At 48.3% G+C, this 17,656-nt stretch overlaps 4 protein-coding genes and 1 non-coding gene across 8 annotated transcripts; 3 read left to right on the top strand and 2 right to left on the bottom strand.

Annotated features, from left to right (window-relative positions):
• Window positions 1-1,471: 1,471 nt before the first annotated feature.
• LBHD1 (LBH domain containing 1) lies at window positions 1,472-7,341 on the bottom strand. Of its 2 annotated transcripts, XM_076001815.1 has the most exons (6): window positions 7,189-7,341; window positions 6,945-7,110; window positions 5,759-5,980; window positions 3,013-3,137; window positions 1,907-2,004; window positions 1,472-1,824 (listed from the first exon to the last, which is right to left on the bottom strand). In XM_076001815.1, exons 1-6 carry the CDS (start codon window positions 7,339-7,341, stop codon window positions 1,794-1,796), a joined length of 795 nt encoding a protein of 264 aa, XP_075857930.1. In that variant the 3' UTR covers window positions 1,472-1,793. The 2 variants fall into 2 exon arrangements, with proteins under 2 accessions (XP_075857930.1, XP_075857929.1); XM_076001814.1 differs by having other exon boundaries at window positions 6,945-7,341.
• Window positions 3,274-6,768, top strand: CSKMT (citrate synthase lysine methyltransferase). 2 transcript variants are annotated; one of them, XM_076001816.1, is made up of 3 exons: window positions 3,274-3,493; window positions 3,782-4,107; window positions 4,278-6,768. In XM_076001816.1, the coding sequence occupies exons 2-3, from the start codon at window positions 4,041-4,043 to the stop codon at window positions 4,931-4,933; spliced, it is 723 nt and encodes a 240-aa protein (XP_075857931.1). In that variant the 5' UTR covers window positions 3,274-3,493; window positions 3,782-4,040; the 3' UTR covers window positions 4,934-6,768. The 2 variants fall into 2 exon arrangements, with proteins under 2 accessions (XP_075857931.1, XP_012633674.2); XM_012778220.3 differs by having other exon boundaries at window positions 3,454-4,107.
• LOC142870805 (small nucleolar RNA SNORA57) lies at window positions 3,565-3,704 on the top strand. The gene has a single exon (XR_012919137.1). It is a non-coding gene; the product is annotated as a small nucleolar RNA SNORA57 (small nucleolar RNA).
• Window positions 7,342-8,953: 1,612 nt separating the features above from the next.
• UQCC3 (ubiquinol-cytochrome c reductase complex assembly factor 3) lies at window positions 8,954-9,684 on the top strand. Its single transcript, XM_012778219.3, has 2 exons — window positions 8,954-9,175; window positions 9,268-9,684. The coding sequence occupies exons 1-2, from the start codon at window positions 9,056-9,058 to the stop codon at window positions 9,415-9,417; spliced, it is 270 nt and encodes an 89-aa protein (XP_012633673.1). The 5' UTR covers window positions 8,954-9,055; the 3' UTR covers window positions 9,418-9,684.
• A 3,514-nt stretch (window positions 9,685-13,198) lies between these two features.
• UBXN1 (UBX domain protein 1) lies at window positions 13,199-16,239 on the bottom strand. 2 transcript variants are annotated; one of them, XM_012778217.3, is made up of 10 exons: window positions 16,138-16,239; window positions 15,965-16,052; window positions 15,789-15,842; window positions 15,594-15,700; window positions 15,440-15,509; window positions 14,947-15,138; window positions 14,801-14,852; window positions 14,539-14,655; window positions 13,512-13,704; window positions 13,199-13,341 (listed from the first exon to the last, which is right to left on the bottom strand). In XM_012778217.3, the coding sequence occupies exons 2-10, from the start codon at window positions 16,021-16,023 to the stop codon at window positions 13,292-13,294; spliced, it is 894 nt and encodes a 297-aa protein (XP_012633671.1). In that variant the 5' UTR covers window positions 16,024-16,052; window positions 16,138-16,239; the 3' UTR covers window positions 13,199-13,291. The 2 variants fall into 2 exon arrangements, with proteins under 2 accessions (XP_012633671.1, XP_012633672.1); XM_012778218.3 differs by having other exon boundaries at window positions 15,606-15,700.
• Between the last annotated feature and the right edge of the window lie 1,417 nt (window positions 16,240-17,656).

Below are 17,656 nucleotides of genomic sequence, written 5' to 3'. Positions count from 1 at the left end.
CTGTATCTCACAAACTTTTTTGTGAAGATCACTTGAGATAATTTATGTAAAAGGCTTAGCATAATACCAGACGCAGAAACTCCTCTTTGAATGATAGCGGTGACAAGAGGCAGTTTGAAGGACTCTGGAGCTAGGCTGCTTGTACCCAAGTCCTTCTATCATTTTCTAGCTAGTGACCATGGGCTTTTTCTGTATCTTGGTTTCCTTTTTTTTCTTTTCTTTCTTTTTTTTTTTGAGACAGAGTCTCACTCTATTGCCTGGGCTAGAGTGCCGTGGCGTCAGCCTAGCTCACAGCAACTTCAAACTTCTGGGCTCAAGCAATCCTTCTGCCTCAGCCTCCTGAGTAGCTGGGACTAACAGGCATGCACCACCATGCCTGCCTAATTTTTTCTATATATTTTTTAGTTGTTTGGCTAATTTCTTTCTATTTTTATTTTTATTTTTTTTTTTTTCTTTCTTTCTATTTTTAATAGAGATGGGGTCTTACTCTTGCTCAGGCTGATCTCGAACTGCTGACCTTGAGCCATCCTTCCACCTTGGCCTCCCAGAGTTCTAGGAATACAGGCGTGAGCCACCACACCCGGCCTGTATCTTGATTTCTGCATCTGTAAAATGGGGATAGTATCATAGTATCTGTCTGAGAGTATTGGGATGGTGATTGTTGTGTAGTAAAGCACATATAAAGTTGTCAGCCAGGCACAGTGGCTCATACTTATTATAATCCTAGCACTTTGGGAGGCCAAGGCATAGCAGATCCTATCTATACAAAAAAATTAGCTGGGCATGGTGGTGTACGCCTGTAGTCCCTCCTGCTGCTTGAGGGCTGAACAGAAGGATCGTTGAGCCCAGAAGTTCAAGCCTGAAGTGAGCCTGAGGCAGGAAGATCGCTTGAGGCCAGGAGTTCAAGACCAACCTGGGCAATAGCAAGACTGTCTCTACTAAAAATGGTGACGTGGGCCTGTAGTCCCAGCTATTCAGGAGGCTAAGGAAAGAGGATCTCTTGAGCCCAGGAGTTTGAGGTTGCAGTGAGCTATGATCATGCCACTGTACTCTAGCCTGGGCAACAAAACAAGACCTTGTCTCAAACAAACAAACAAAAAAACCCCAGAAGTTTTGAATGTGAAAAGGGAAAAATAATGTCAGGTCTTCATTTTATTGAAAACATAATCCAGCAATGGAAGCAAGAGAAACATGAGGTAAAGTAACTTGCCTACCCTGGTCACAAAGGGGCAGTGGCAGAACTGTATCAGGACTCTTACCTCTTCTGTCAGCCTTAAAATAATGTTATTTTTGGCAGAAATGGAAAGTTAGAGTGTCATTCACTAGGGAGACAGGGCCAACGCAGAGGCTGGCTTCTTGTTGTATTTGCTCAAGCAAGCTCTGTGGGTCTTGCTTCCTGATTGCCTTGTTTCTACACTCCCCAATGTCTTTTTATGGTCCATCCCAGGTCCTACATTTAACCACACACATCTCAGTCAGAGCTCTAGGGCTTTATTACAAAAGGAGTTGACTGCTAGACAGGCACCTCTCCAATCTTTCTTTTGTATCCTCTTCCCTCCCAACCCATCCCCTCCAGGGGAGGTCAGTAAGCCATTATGGAAGAGAATCTGGGGAGAGTTGAAAGGGGCCAATGCTTTTTCCAAAGTCCTCTGAAACAACCTCTGGAGTCCTTATGGCTCCAGCTGAGAATCTTCTGGTGGAAAAGGTAAGAACTTTAGCTCTCATCTTCAAGGTCCTTCATGTCTACATCCTGGGGGGGTTTTGTCTTCTTTTGCCGTTTGGGCTGTGCTTCACTAGTTCTGGCTGGCTTTGAAGGGGCTTCCACTGAGTAAAGGGAAAGAGGAAGCATTAAAGAACCCAAATAAATCCAGGCTCCCCTTCACCCACTTCTCTGCCCCAGCCTCACCTTCCATGGCTGCCTTCTCTTTCTGGGCAAGCCGGATCTGCTGGAGGAGTTTCCTGCGCTTCTTCCCCGAAAGAGTAATGTTGGCACGTGTACTGGACCTGAAGGGTAGGTAGGAGCAAAGATATCAAGATTAACCTGAACTGACCTAGGTCACACAGATGGTTCTGTCTATGGAAAGATATTTGTATTCAAATCACATAACAGTCTGAAAGTCTGAGCTGTAAAGGTTGTGAGTTAAGTCTCTCTATACTTAGATTTTAACATACTTAACATTAATCTCAACACATACCTCAGGATTAAGTATTAAATAAAATATGTTCAGTGTTAAAGTTCAGTATGTAGTAGACACTCTAGGTTGGGTGCACTGGCTCACGCATGTAATCCTAGCGTTTTGGAAGGCCTAGGCAGGAGGATTGCTTGAGGCCAATTTGAAACTAGCCTAAGCAAGAGGGAGACTCCAACTCTACAAAAAATAGAAAAATTAACTGGGCATGGTGGCACACACCCATAGTCCCAGAGCTACTCAGGAGACTAAGGCAGGAGGATCATTTGAGCCCAGGAGTTGGAGGCTGCAGTGAGCTGTGATGATGCCACTGCACTCTAGCCCAGGTGATAGAGCAAAACCCTGTCTCCAAAAAAAAAAAAAAGAAGAAGAAAAGGAAACAGAAACTCTAAATATTTAGGCTGAAGAAGCTATTGAAAGGATGTAGAAAGTAGTTAATGAATGACAACTCTTCCGCAAGACTCAGGGGGCCTTGAAACTTCTAAGGAAAATCCTATGTGTACCTTTGGGAAAATTCTTGTATGCACTTTTATGTGCCCTTCTCTGTAAATAAAAATAAGTTTGCTTATAAAAAAATCTATGTGAATGTACAATCTTACTGTAGGTGGGAGAGTCGACAACTTTCCAACAGAGTCCAAGACCCAAGAAAGGGTGGCAGCTACCGGTTATTGAGAGGCTAGCAGAGTTTAGGAATTAACACAGCCGACAAATATTTCCCTCATATACGTGAGTGCACGAGGAAAGCAGATCGGTGTTGGTTGATCCCGAACTCTGCAAGAAGACTCGTTGGGAAGGGCCAAAGGGAAGAGGATTTGGTACTCACGCCCGCTTCTTGAGGTGGTGCCGTGTGATCAGCCCCTCGTCTATCACAGCCCCAACCACTTGGTGCTTCAGTCGCCGCTCCCGGTTCAACACCCGCCGGCGCTTGAACAGCTTCTTCTTCAGTTCCTGCGTGGGAGAAAGATGCAAATGAGACCGAGGCGGCGCACTGCAACCTGGGACAGCTATGCCCAGCAACCCCGGCCCCCCATCAATCCGATGTCGGGCGAGACAAGAGGGCTCCAGGAGGTTTGGGGAAAACAAAACCGCGGCCCCAGCGCAGTCACCGTTCGGGGCCGGTTGATCTTTCCCCCAGGAGCCCCCATGATCTCAGCTCAACGCCTGGTCCGCACTTCCGCTCCGCGTAGGGTCCGCAGAGCTCCGCCCCTCAGCCCTCCGAGGGCCAATCACAGCTCGGGGGCGGGTCGCAGGGCTATATAATGTCGCTAGCCAGGCCCTCGGATCTTTCCGAGGGCGGCAGCAGGGTGAGTGTGTTTGTGTGTGGTGTTGGCGGACTGAGGTGGCCGTGCGAGGATTTGGGGCTGGGCTTCAGGACCCTCCTTTTCTTGGCGGGGACCGGGCGTGTGGTCCCGCTCCCCGTTATGTACGGAGGCAGAGTGAAAGGGCTCCGGCGTCATGTCTTCGGTGCCGGCGGCTTCACATCCGCCGGTTCTATCCTCAAGCGCCGGGACACCGGGTTTCTTGGAACTGGGCAGAACCGAGATCCAGCGGGCTCCGACCCGGGGTGCTCACGCCTTCTCCTTTAATTTCAGGACGACGGACACCGCCCCAGGAGCGGGAGCTGTTGTATCCTAGCCCCTCCTGTTACACTTGCTTGCAACCAATAAAGGCCGTTTCTACCGTAGCAGGTCTGTGTCCGCGTTCTTTATTCTGAGGCTGCAGAGTTCGGGGAGGCTGTAGGCGTTCTTCTACGCGGAATTTGCAGATCTTCCTTTGGATCTGAGGCCCCTGGCTGGAGTGCGATCGGCATTTCCCACAAGGTTCTCTGGCTGACCTTGCCTGGACCTCTGGATGGCAGCGTTGCACCGAACGTTCCACGTGCGGAGCCTGGTGGCTGGGACACGCCGGGCCTTGGCGGGTAGGGAGACTGGGAGCTCCGTGGGAGGGCAAGGTGGATTCTGAGTGACCTGGGAGCCTAGTCCTTGAAATTGTGGCTCTTAAAACCCCAGGGTACATGTGGGCCGTTTTTGCAGCGGTGAGATAGAACTTGGACACTAGATGACACGTACCCTCCACCCGTGTTCACAGGCTCCCTGGCTGGTAGCTGCCTGGCAGACCGCTGCCTCTGGGATCGACTCCATGCCCGGCCTCATCTAGGCAGTGTCCCCACCTTCGACTGGTTCTTTGGATACGAGGAAGTTCAGGGGCTCCTACTGCCCTTGCTGCAGGAAGCACGGGCTGCCAGTCCACTGCGGGTGCTGGATGTAGGCTGTGGAACTTCCAGCCTGTGCACAGGCCTCTACACCAAATCCCCACACCCAGTGGATGTGCTGGGGGTGGACTTCTCTCCTGTGGCTGTGGCCCACATGAACAACCTCCTGGAGGTTGGCCAAAGCCAAACACGTCTATGCCCTGGGCACCCTGCCTCCCGCCTCCACTTCGTACAGGCTGATGCCCAGAACCTGGGGCCTGTGGCTTCCTCAGGTTCCTTCCAGCTACTCTTGGATAAGGGCACCTGGGATGCTGTCGCCCGAGGTGGTCTGCCTGGGGCTTACCGGCTACTATCAGAATGTCTCAGGGTCCTAAGCCCCCAGGGGACCCTGATTCAATTTTCAGATGAGGACCCTGATGTGCGGCTCCCCTGCCTAGAGCAAGGGTCCCAAGGCTGGACTGTCACTGTACAGGAGCTAGGCCCTTTCCGGGGTATCGACTACTTTGCTTACTTGGTTCAGGGCTCTCATTAGTAAAGACATTTTGGTCTTGACCATACTGTTTCTCTTGGGCAAAGAGGGCTGGAAAGAGCATTGTCTTTGCAAGACAGATGGCTGAAAAAGAATTTGAGTTCTGGCTTCCGTATTTACTAGCTGGGGCACATTATTGAATGTTTCTGTGCCCCAGTTTACTCATCTGCAGAGTGGAAATAATACCTGGAGTTAATGGCGGTTACATACAATGATACTTAAACATTTTGCAGTGCCAAGCACAAGTTGAGTGCTGAAAATAGAAAGTACATGTGGATAGCCGGGCGCGGTGGCTCACGCCTGTAATCCTAGCACTTTGGGAGGCCGAGGTGGGCGGATGGCTCAAGGTCAGGAGTTCGAAACCAGCCTGAGCGAGACCCCGTCTCTACCAAAAAAAATAGAAACTAATTGACCAACTAAAAATATATATACAAAAAAAAAAAATTAGCCGGGCATGGTGGCACATGCCTGTAGTCCCAGCTACTCGGGAGGCTGAGGCAGTAGGATCGCTGAGCCCAGGAGAAGATTGAGGTTGCTGTGAGCCAGGCTGACGCCACGGCACTCACTCTAGCCTGGGCAACAAAGTGAGACTCTGTCTCAAAAAAAAAAAAAAAAAAAAAAGTACATGTGGATCATAACCCACTTGCAACTACCTGGAGCTCCTAAAACAGACAAACTCAATCAAAATCCCAGCATTTACTTGTGTGATCCAGGTGGCCTGACCTCTAAGCCCCATTTTTCTCACCTGTATAAGTGGAAGGTGTGAGGTAGAAGGGCTTCATAAGTAAACCTAGGTGAAATGTTTGAAGGAGAGAGAACAATACTTACCCTCAAAGCTACTGGGAGGCAGAAGATGAGAATATTCCACAAAGCGGCTTCTGCAGGCATGGGAGCTTATTGCTGGGTCCCAAAAAGAACAGAGGTTGGGGGCTTCCAGACACTCTGTGTCCTCAGGAATCCAGGAGGCATCTTGCTCTTCCTGCCCCCAGCTGAGTCCAACATTAAATGTTCTTAAGGGTGACCTGGGGTTCTGTGGGCTCCAAGCCCAGCCTGGTGGGGGAGGAGGAGAGGTGAGAACCCATTAACAGTGAAAAATATCCCTAATATATTATTGAATTTTTAATTTTTTTCTTCTGAGTATGCTTGCTTGGAAATACTGAATTTTTAAAAAGATTATGAAACTGACCAGGTGCAGTGGCTCATGCCTGTAATCCCAGCATTTTGGGAGGCCAAGATGGGAGAATTGCTTGAGGCCAAGAGTTCAAGACCAGCCTGGGCATCATAGTGATACCTCATCACTACAAAATATAAGAAAATTTAGCAGTGTCTAGGGGTGTGTGCCTGTAGTCCTAGCCTCTCTGGCTGCTGAGGTAGGAGAATCACTTGAGCCCAGGAGTTTGAGGTTACAGTGAGTTAGGATCTGGCCATTGCACTCTCCAGGGCGACAAAGCAAGACCCTGTCTTGAAAATAAAGTTGTGAAACTAATTTGTGTAATTTTTTGCTTATGGAAAATAAGAGCAAATTATAATATGATTAAGAACCTAACTTCACAGCCTGTTTCTTCATTTATACAGTATCTCCTTTGGGTGGTTCTGAAAATCATGAGTTAAAGGTGTTTAGCACAGTGCCTGGCACATAGTAAATGCTCAAAAAAGGTAACTTCTATAAGAGTATACACACACATAAGGAAAAAAGTTTAGAAGAGAAGACATCTAAGTTGTTAACTATTTCTGGATAGTTGGGTTTGGGGTAATTTTATTATGTTTTTCCCAACAACAAACAATGTAAATATTTTAAAAGTACAGATTAAAGAGTGTTACCCATTCTGACACCGAAACTGTCCTCTAATGTTTGCCAACTGCCTTTTGTCTCCCACATCTTTCTTCACCACTTTTAGCACCTACTATGTGCCTGGCACTGATGAATGCAGGGGACACTACTGAGTTTTCCATCTTGGCCCTACGCAGAACATCCAGGTCACAATGGCCCCATTGATCCATCCACCGCCTTCACCTGGCTCTTCACTTTCGTCCTGGAAGAAGGCCTCAGCCTCCTCTTCCTCACCATCTGTAAGCAGCAGCAGCTCCTCATGGGGCCACTGGAGATCCTCACTCTCTTCTTCATTCACCTCAGAGGCTTCCACAACAATAGAGGGCAGGTGGGACTTTTGAGAAACAACCTGAGTAGAGACAGCAGGGAGGCTGGGGCAAATTGGAGGATAAGCCAGCTGCAAGACACTAGGTGGATAGGTACTAACCTGAATATCCTGGCGCCCTTCAACCCTGCCAATCTCTCTTCTGTCCTTCCAGAGAGGGTTGGTCAGCCTGGGACTTTCTGGGTGCTTGGAGGAGCCTGGGCTATCTCTAGCCCAAGGCCCATCCTCCTCACTGCTCCCAGGCACAAGGGCCATGGTGGTGATTCTTAAGAGTACAAGGTGGTTGAACTCAGTAGAGTACTTCTGCCCAATGCACCCCACAAACTGTTCCTTTAATCTTCTTTGGAGCCTGGCCCCTTAATCACTTTTGAGGAGAGGGGGATGACATGCTAGGAGATTATGGGCCTTCTAGGGAGGGGAAAATGCTCAAGAGGTGGGATAGGAGCTTTATTTCTACTTACTGCCTGGAGACGCTGGGATGGCAGCAAGGGTAGGAGACAACAAGGGCATCTGGATTAAAGCCTTCTGAGTGAAGAGCTTTGATAATGAACTTGGAATTTCCTGACTTCTTTGCCTACTGGTTTTCCCAAGCTGGCATGTTTGTTTGTATCTTATTTAATGAATATTTATGTAGTGCTTACTGTTTACCCAGAACTGTTTTAAATGTTTGTATATAACTCAAATTATCCTAAATCTATGAGACAGAACTGTTATAAGCCACATTCTCCAACGCAGAAATCAGGGCACAAAGCTGGGCGAGGTAGCTCACACTTGTAATCCTAGCACTCTGGGAGGCCGAGGCGGGTGGATCGCTTCAAGCTCAGGGGTTTGAAACCAGCCTGAGCAAGAGCAAGACCCGTCTCTATTAAAAATACAAAGAAATTAATTGACCAACTAAAAATATATAGAAAAAATTAGCCAGGTATGGTGGCACCTGCCTGTAGTCCCAGCTAGGAAGGAAGGAAGGAAGGAGGAAGGAAAGGAAAGGAGGAAGGAAGGAAGGGAGAAAGCAAGCAAGCAAGCAGGGCACGAGAACTTAAATGACTTGCTTACAGTCAGTCACATGGCTGAGTCCAAACTAGAATTCTGTAATTCTGTATGTTACACAAAATCCAGAGTTTTCAGAGTTAAAAATAAAACAGTACTAAAACCAGTGCCAAGGGTATACCACGATGAGAAAAATAACAGATTGTTTGTAAAATAAACAAAATAAGCTGGGTGCAATGGCTTACATCTGTAATGCTAGCACTTTTGGAGGCCAGGTAGGAGGGTTCCTTGAGGCCAGTTTGACACCAGCCTGGGCAACATGGCAAGACTATTTCCACAAAAATTTTTTTTAAATTATTAGCCGGGTGTAGTGAGTTACAATCGTGCCACAGCACTGGGCAGGGGAAAAAAAAAAAATATATATATATATATATGACATATTATATATATATATATATATATAATATATATATGTGCCTATAGCCCATTTCCCCACCTAGTACACTTGGCTTTGAGTTTTTGTTTCAGAGCTGAAGGTACTGAAAGGGATCAGAATGATGTCTGTAAATATCTGGATGACCACTATGTGTTGTGTTGAAAACGCACAAGTGACTGCAGGGAATTGCAGAGCAGAGCTCAGCCCTCTACTGATTGGGAAATCTCCGAAGACAAAAAACTGGGCAATTGTAAAACCCACAGCAACCATAAAGACACATACTTTCCCCCCTAGCAATCCCACTCTGGATCTGATGCAAAAGAGCCCCGCGCTGAGCCCCTGGGTGCCAGCATCTTTTTTGGACATGTTCAAGCTCCTTAGCTGCTTTAGGGACGATTCTCCCATCAGGTCCTCTCTAGCCGGGCGCTTCTCTATGGTTTCCCCCTCTGGGCCGCTCTAGCCTGCGCAGGGGGCGGGGAGGCGTCCGCGGCTGCCTTTCTAGGCTGCGGGAGGCTCCAGGGGGCACTTCGCTGGTCGCGCTGGGCCATGGGGACCGTGAAGAAAATGCTGGTCGCAGTCGCGATACTGGGCGCAGGGGCTGGCGTGGGCGCCGCTCTCTTTGCGTTGGTGACCCCGGGAGAGCTGCAGAAGCAAGCAATGCTGAAGGTAGAAGCAACTGGGAGACCTGAGGTGGGGTAGACGGGCGGAAGACCCCCGTCTGGGTCGCTCAGACTGCAGATCTCCCTTCCTGCCCTCAGGAAATGCCGGAGCAGAACCCGCAGCACAGGGAGCAGGCGGCCAGGACCCAGGAGCTAGTGCTCGCCACTCTGCAGGAGGCGGCGGCCACGAACGAGAACGTGGCCTGTAGGAAGAACTGGATGGTTAGCGGCAGCGGGAGGTCAGCGTGAGACCAGACTTGCCCCTGTGGGAGCTTGGACGGTAGCTCGGGCGCACTTGTCCGAGGCAGTCTTTCTTCTCTGGGGTCCGGACCCGGGATGTTGTGCCCAGGACTCTGCGGGGCCCCGGGACCTGCCGCTGGGTGAGCATGTCTCCCCTACACACACACCCCAAACCCTGCACTGACTGCTTTAACATCCGCGTCTCGGGCCGGGGCCTAGAGGGTGGTCGGATGTGACGAACTGAAGGAACCAATAAATCATGTTCTTTCACCCGGATTGTGAGCCCTGCAATTCGGATGGGTACCAGTACTTAGACACCCAATGTTGGTGCGTAGTAGGTGGCTGCTGCTTGCCCTACTTCCCAGGAGAGGCGGAAGCACACTAGGCATAGTGACCACATTTTCAAAACAAATCATGTGCTCTAAATTTGAGTGTGCTTCCAGGGATAAACTAAGTAACATTCTTCACATCAGAACTATGCTGGAAAAGCTTGTAGCAATGGATGCCTATAGAGCTGTGGTACCCATCCCCGGGCTGTGGAGTGGTACCAGTCGTGGCCTGTTAGGAACCCAGCCACACAGCAGGAGGTGAGCAGTGGGCAAGCACTGGAGCTTCTGTTTACAGCTCCTCCCCATGGCTGGCATCACCGCATAAGCTCCTCCCTTCTGTCAGATCAGCAGCAGCATTAGATGCTCATAGGAGCATGAACCCTACTGTAAACTGCATGCGAGGGATCTAGGTTGCTCTCCTTATGAGAATCTAATGCTGATGATCTGAGGCACAGATGCTAGCACTGGGGGTGGGTTGCAAATACAGATTATCATTAGCAGAGAGGTTTGTATAATTATTTCATTATATATTACAATGTAATAATAATAGAAATAAAGTGCACATAATGTGCTTGAATCATCCTGAAACCATCACTTTCCCCTCCCCTCCTACCCATCCCCATGGAAAAATTGTCTTCCATGAAACAGGTCCCTGGTGCCAAAACGGTTGGGGACCACTGCCATAGAAGACACTCAGGGCTCCTGTCCTTTGAGCAAGGTTGGAGAGGAACATCTAGCACTTAATCATAATGCTTTCTGTCGCCATTATTTGACCTACAGTTAATGGGTCTAAACAAGCTGAGAGAGGCTGATTTACGAGGAGTGGTGAAAGGAGCCTGCTTTGAGTTAGAACTTGGTTCAACTCCTGGATATTAAAAAACCTCAGTCCTGGCCGGGCGCGGTAGCTCACGCCTGTAATCCTAGCACTCTGAGAGGCCAAGGTGGGCGGATTGCTCGAGGTCAGGAGTTCGAAACCAGCCTGAGCGAGACCCCGTCTCTACCAAAAATAGAAAAGAAATAAATTGACCAATTAAAAAAAAACATATATACAAAAAATTAGCCGGGCATGGTGGTGCATGCCTGTAGTCCCAGCTACTTGGGAGGCTGAGGCAGTAGGATCGCTGAGCCCAGGAGATTAAGGTTGCTGTGAGCCAGGCTGACGCCACGGCACTCAGTCTAGCCTGGGCAACAAAGTGAGACTCTGTCTCAAAAAAAAAAAAAAAAACCTTAGTCCTATTCTATGAAAGATCATAACTGTCTTGAGAACTGTTAAAAAGCTTAACTTAGAAATGTAAAATAGTTTCCAATCTCTGAATCCAGTCATAGGACCTATTGGAGATGCCACTGAGGGGATGAGAGAAAGCAGTGGGGTCACAGCCAAGTCAACCAAGTCACTCCCCTTTTGTCTATTCTATATCCTGTGGTTCCCAAGCAAGATTGCAATTGAAAAAAGATTGTTCCTTACAATACAAAATCCTACAAAAAAGAAAGAAAAAAGGTTGCTCTTATTAAATAGAACACCAAATAAAGCTTTGTAACACCAAAGTGTAAACCCAGATGTGAGCATTGGTGCCATTTCCAGCTGCTGGATGGTGGCGTTGTAAGCTGAGCATATTTGTTATGTGTGATCTTTACAGTGTTAGTGTGGGCTCTTCCCTAATCCAAGAATGAGAGGACAAAGTCAGCAGCTGTTTGGCAAGACACTAGGGTGGGGTGCTCAAGAGGAAATATCATGAAGTTTGGTGGTTCAAAACCTGAGCCCTGGAGTTAAACCTCCCAGGTGTGTGTCCAGGTTCTACTGTTTGCTACCTGTGTCAGTTTGGGCAAGGATCATGGTGTCCTGATCTCTAATGTGGGAGAAATGTACCTACACCTAGATAATAGAGCCTTCATGTTTTCAGTGAATACATATAAAACACTTAAAATTGTGTGTGGTACAAATAAGTACTCAATACTTCTTAGTGTTACTAGGAAAGCACCAGTGTGGTTGTGACTTACTCTTCAGAGCAGAAGAGATGCATGTGTGAAGTGCAGATGCACCCTAATGCTCCTCTCAATGTCGTGAATGGCTACATTAAAAAAAATTACCCTTTTAGGCTGGCATGGTGGTTCACGCCTGTGATCCTAGCACTCTGGGAGGCCAAGGCAGGCTGATCGCTCAAGGTCAGGAGTTCGAGACCAGCCTGAGCAAGAGTGAGACCCCGTCTCTACTAAAAATAGAAAGAAATTAATTGGCCAACTAAAAATATATAGAAAACATTAGCCGGGCATGGTGGCACATGCTTGTAGTCCTAGCTACTTGGGAGGCTGAGGCAGGAGGATTGCTTGAGCCCAGGAGTTTGAGGTTGCTGTAAACTAGGCTGACACCATGGCACTCTAGCCCAGGCAACAGAGTGAGACTCTTGTCTAAAAAAAAAAAAAAAAAAAATTACCCTTTTAGTTGCTAATACTTCTTGGGAACGAATTAGGTGCCAGGCACTGTGCTAAAGCACATTATATATCAGTATTATGCAACCCTCACAACAACTACAAGCAACAGGCACTATTATCCCTATACTATTAAAGAAGAAACCAGGCTTAAAGAAGTTAAGGCAATGGCTGGGCATGGTGGTTGATGCCTATAAACCTAGCACTCTCGGAGGCCAAGGCAGGAGAATTGCTTGAGGTCAGGAGTTCAAGACCAGCCTAAGCAAGAGCAAGACCCCGTCTCTACCAAAAATAGAAAAAATTAGTTGGTGTGTTGGAGCATGCCTATAGTCTCAGCAACTTGGGAGGCTGACACAGGAGGATCGCATGAGCCCAGGAGTTGGAGGTTGTGGTCAGCTATGATGACACCAGTACACTCTAGCTCCAGCAACAGAGGGAGACTTTTTCTCAAAAAAAAAAGAAAAAAGAAAAAGAGAAAAAGTCAAGGCATATAGCTAGTAAGGATTTTAAGCTTATGCAGTCTTACCCATAGAAACAAAAGCACTTCTCCTCCTATCAGCTAATCAAACCTAGGGATTAGAAACAAGGCTCATCCTAGCTCTTGGGAGGCCGAGGCGGGCGGATTGCTCGAGGTCAGGAGTTCAAAACCAGCCTGAGCAAGAGCGAGACCCCGTCTCTACTATAAATAGAAAGAAATTAATTGGCCAACTGATATATATATATAAAAAATTAGCCGGGCATGGTGGCGCATGCCTGTAGTCCCAGCTACTCGGGGGGCTGAGGCAGAAGGATCACTCAAGCCCAGGAGTTTGAGGTTGCTGTGAGCTAGGCTGACGCCACGGCACTCACTCTAGCCTGGACAACAAAGTGAGACTCTGTCTCAAAAAAAAAAAAAAAAAAAAAAAAAAAAAAAAAAAGAAACAAGGCTCTTTGTTGGAAACTAAAGATGAAGAAAAAGGTCTACACCTTCCCTTTCACTTTTTCCTCTGCCTCGATTTTGTCCCTCCCAGCCATTCAGGAAGGAGTGAGGCATATACAGAACTCAGAGGTTCTATTTATTAGGAAGAAGATGTCAGTGCTTTATCAAAGATGAAGAGGTCAGAGAGGAATGGCAGGATAAAGGCCCATCAGCTGGGACATTTCTTGGCCACGATGAGGACAGCAGAAGGCACTAGTCCTGAAAATAGAAGAAAAACAGGCTTGAACCACAAGGACAGTTGCTTTTTGTTCCCCAAATTCCTGGCCTCACACCATCTCCACCAAGTCCCTTCTCTTTGCATCCTTTCTTTTCCTAAGCATGGGCTCCCCATTCCCCCAAGCCCTGGTTTCTGCTCTCGCATGCCATACCCAGCTCCTGCAGAGGCCGTTCCATGTCAGCTTCTGAGAATGCCCGTCTGGGGAAGCCACTGAGCAACTGCACTGGGTCCTGGTCCCCTCCAGGTTCTTCCCCACGGTGGAGCTCCACATAGAGCCTCACAGCTGCCAGCTGTTCCCGGGCCCGGAAGGTCTGGGTCAGTGAGGTCCCGTCTGGCAGCCTGACCTAGTAGGCAAGGGAGATATCCAGTGTTGTGAGTGTCAAAACTGAGTGAGGGCTGAGCACAGTGAGTGGCTCATGCCTATAATCCCAGCACTTTGAGAGACTGAGGCAGGAAGATCACTTGAGGCCAGGAGTTTGAGATCAGCCTGAGACCACAGAGACCCCTGTCTCTACAGAAGAAAAAAAAAAAAAGTTGAGTGTGGTGGGGCACACCTATAGTCCCAGCTACTTGAAAGGGTAAGGCAGGAGGATCCCTTGAGCCCAGGAGTTTGAGGCTACATTGAGCTATGATTGTACCACTGCACTCTGGCCTGGGCAACAGAGACCCTGTCTCAAAAAAACAAAACAAAACTGAGTTGAGCCGTCCAAGTAAAGAAAAGGAGAGCTAAAGCTGGCGCCCCCTCCTTCCTCTTAGATTGATCCAGCACAACTACTATTTAAAGCACCAAAATGAACAACCACTTATGCTCTGCTTTACTAAATATTGAAGAGAAAGACTCCCAGCTCCCTCACACATTGAGAAAGGACAAGATTATACAAAAACAGCTGGATAAATACCACATCATGCAAATAGCTGTGTAATAAACCAAATGAAAACATTATAAACAAGTAAAAGAGTAACTGCTGAGTAAGAGGGAGGTATGGATTTAAATAAGACTGGGGCAGGTGAAATTTGATATCTTTCCTAAGAGTAGAGGAGATAGGATTTCAAAAGTCATTTACAAAGAAGGGAGAGATTTGGCAAAGGGAACTTAAACTGAAAAAAAGCTCTGAGCTAGGCACCTCATAGGCCAAGAAAAGGGGTCCAAAGAGCAAGACAGGAATCAGAATCAGTACCTGTATGCGACACTGGTCATACTCCCGCTTGGTGGGAGGCTCCTGGCTGGGAGAAGAAGGAACAGGACCTGGCTCTGGTGCTGGTGGGGATGGCTGAGAACCCACGCTACCACCATACTAAAGGACAAAGAAAACACTCCATCAGGCACCCACCCTCAGGAGAAACAGATCTGATGAGTCCATACTTTTCCTCTGAAGCTGGAAAAGGGGATTTACTAACCTGCCTACTCCATTACCCCCTAGTGTCTTCCCAGTCACCTACCTTCTTGGCTCTCTCTGCTTTGTCCCTCTCGATCTTTTCTCTAACCCTTTGTCTGGAATGTAGACAGAAAGAGAGCAGGTCAGACATCAACAAAGCAAATCTTGATTTCTTTCTCATAAGTTATCCAACATCCCCATTGCCCAGACCTAGCTGCTAACTCTTCAGCCTTTTCTCTCCTCCGCTCCTCAGCAGCCCGGCGCATCTCATCTTCCTGTAGCCGCTGGCGTGCAGCTGACAACTCTTGCCCCTGTCTCCTGCGCTGCCGCTCCCGTTCCAATGCCTCTCGCTCCTCTCTTTCCTCCCGCTCTCTCTGCTTCTGGGCCACCAGCTCCAACATCCTATGTTGCAAGGAGGGAAGAGCTCAGAGAAATGGATGTGGAGTAGGAAGATGAGTTTATTAACAAGGGACTCAGAACAAAATTAGGCAACATGTGTCCCAAGAAATGTGAAAGAATTTGAAAAGGAAAGGAAAATGTGAGGAAAGAACTAAGAAAATGTAGAAAGATCAGGGTTCTTTGACTAGAACCTTGGGGAGAGGTGGAAGATGACCCTCAGAAATGTGAAATTGAGATTGTTCCTTTTTTTTGAGACAGAGTCTCACTCCGTTGCCCAGGCTAGAGAGACTGTTCCCTACTGTACCTCTTGGTCTGTTCCTGTCTTTCCTCTTCACTCAAAATGGGTTTGCCTTCTCCAGCAGCAGACACAGGTCCTACAAACAAGCAATCAGTATATTATCCCTTCAGATTCTAATCAGGCCCTCCTGAATAATCACACCATGTCCCCCAGTCAGGACCTTCAGGTCCACCTGACTCTGAGAAGGTGGGTTCCCGTCCCAGGATATGTCCAAGGGAGGTGTCTAGAGGCTCGTCCACATCCGGGTCGTCTTCGTGCTCCATCAGCCTGGCAGGGAAAGTCAGCAGGGAGGTTAGCGTTGAGGCTGCCCCTCCCAGCAGTTGCCAATCCTCCGCCACCCGGTCTGAGCGCTCACCAGTCCATCGCAGCCTCGATGCCCTGGTTCCCTGTGAGGGCCAGAGCCTTCTCCCTGGGGGCAGAAACACCGTGAATAGCGCCCACGAACCATGGTGACGGTCAGGTTGGGGCAAAGGCCGGGACAAGTCCGCGGCTCCCCACCCCCGCGGGCAGGGGTTAGAGGGACTCCCTTACGCGCGTCCCCTAGGGAAGCCCATCTCGATAAGACTCTCCAGAGCCGTCAGCTCCGCCATGGCGCCGCCACCGCCGCTTCCGCCGGGACCTGGTGTGGCGAGAAGGAGGGCGGGAAAGGTCAGCGCGGGGCAGATTCATCCCAGACGCCCCTGGCCGGGCGCTGGCTTACTCACCCGGCTCTGGACCAGCCGGGGACACCGACGAGAAGAAAGCCGAAGGGAAGCGGAAGTGCCCGAATCTGTTTGGGTCACGTGGGGGGCGAATGTGGACGGGTGCCGCAGAGAGTCATAAAACTACCTGGCTCCAGTGCCCGGAACCTAAGTAGGCGGGTCGGTGCTTGGCCCGAGTCACTAACAGGGAGGCGACCTACCAGGCTCGGCGCCTAGGGGCGGAGGGGAAGAAAGCTGGTGCGGTTTTGAAATCTGTGGGCGGAATGCAGTCAGCCCACACTGCCTCACACTTCTTAAGAAATTGCAAGAAATATGGCCCTTTATCGCAACCTCTTGGAAAGTTATTTGGCAATGTTTATCTGGAGCCATAGAAATGTGCAAGCTCTTTGACCCACTCATGGTCTCCGGATAGTTGAGTTATCCTGTGCCTGACTGCCAAAAGGATCTTTGCAAAACACAGTATCTGATCCTGTCATCACATCCCTGCTTTAAAACTTCTTGACACTCTAGTCGTCTAGGACAAAACTTAAATAAGTGCTGGTGGGGGTTTTTTTGTTTGTTTGTTATTTATTTATTTATTTTGAGACAGAGTCTTACTTTGTTGCCCAGGCTAGAGTGAGTGCCATGGCATCAGCCTAGCTCACAGCAACCTCAATCTCCTGGGCTCAAGCGATCCTCCTGCCTCAGCCTCCCGAGCAGCAGGGACTACAGCCATGCGCCACTATGCCCGGCTAATTTTTTTTTTTTTGTATATATATTTTTAGTTGGTCAATTAATTTCATTCTATTTTTAGTAGAGACAGGGTCTCACTCAGGCTGGTTTCAAACTCCCAACCTTGAGCAATCCGCCGCCTCGGCCTCCCAGAGTGCTAGGATTACAAGCATGAGCCACCACGCCCAGCCAGTGTTGGTGGTCTTACTTCCTCCTGCTCCCCACTTTTTTCCAGTTAGAGGCCCCATCTGTAAAGTGAAGGTAACAACAGCACCTATCTTAGGTGCTTTTCAAGACACTGTGTGTAGCCCTATGCGCCTATAATCCTAGCACTCTGGGAGAGAGAGGCAGGATGATTGTTTGAGCTCAGGAGTTCCAGGAGTCAAAATTTAAAAAGACACTATGTGTAGCTGGTCTGATAGTAGTGGGTTGTCAGAACTTTGTTAACATTAGTGTCACTAAAGTTGGTACTCAACCCCCCATGGCTAAATTTGGCTTAAAAAATAAAAGGACCTTGTAAATGCTGGTAGTTACCGCACAATTTCATCTTCCACCTCTTTTTTTTTTTTTTTTTTTTCATTCTGTCATGATTTATTTATTTTTTTTTTAATTATTTTTTTTATTTTGGCATATTATGGGGGTACAGATTTTAAGGTTTCAATAAATGCCCATTTCCCCTCCTCCCCCCAAAAGTCTGAGTCTCCATCATGACCATCCCCCAGATGGTGCACATCTCACTCACTATGTATGTATATACCCGCCCCCCTCCCTCCTCCCTCTTTTTTTTTTTTTTTTTTGAGACAGAGTCTTA

This window comes from Microcebus murinus, chromosome 4 (assembly GCF_040939455.1).
Source record: "Microcebus murinus isolate Inina chromosome 4, M.murinus_Inina_mat1.0, whole genome shotgun sequence".
Taxonomy (NCBI): Eukaryota; Metazoa; Chordata; class Mammalia; order Primates; family Cheirogaleidae; genus Microcebus; species Microcebus murinus.
Note: the sequence above shows the minus strand (reverse complement) of the source record. Positions and strands in the feature narration are given on the sequence as shown.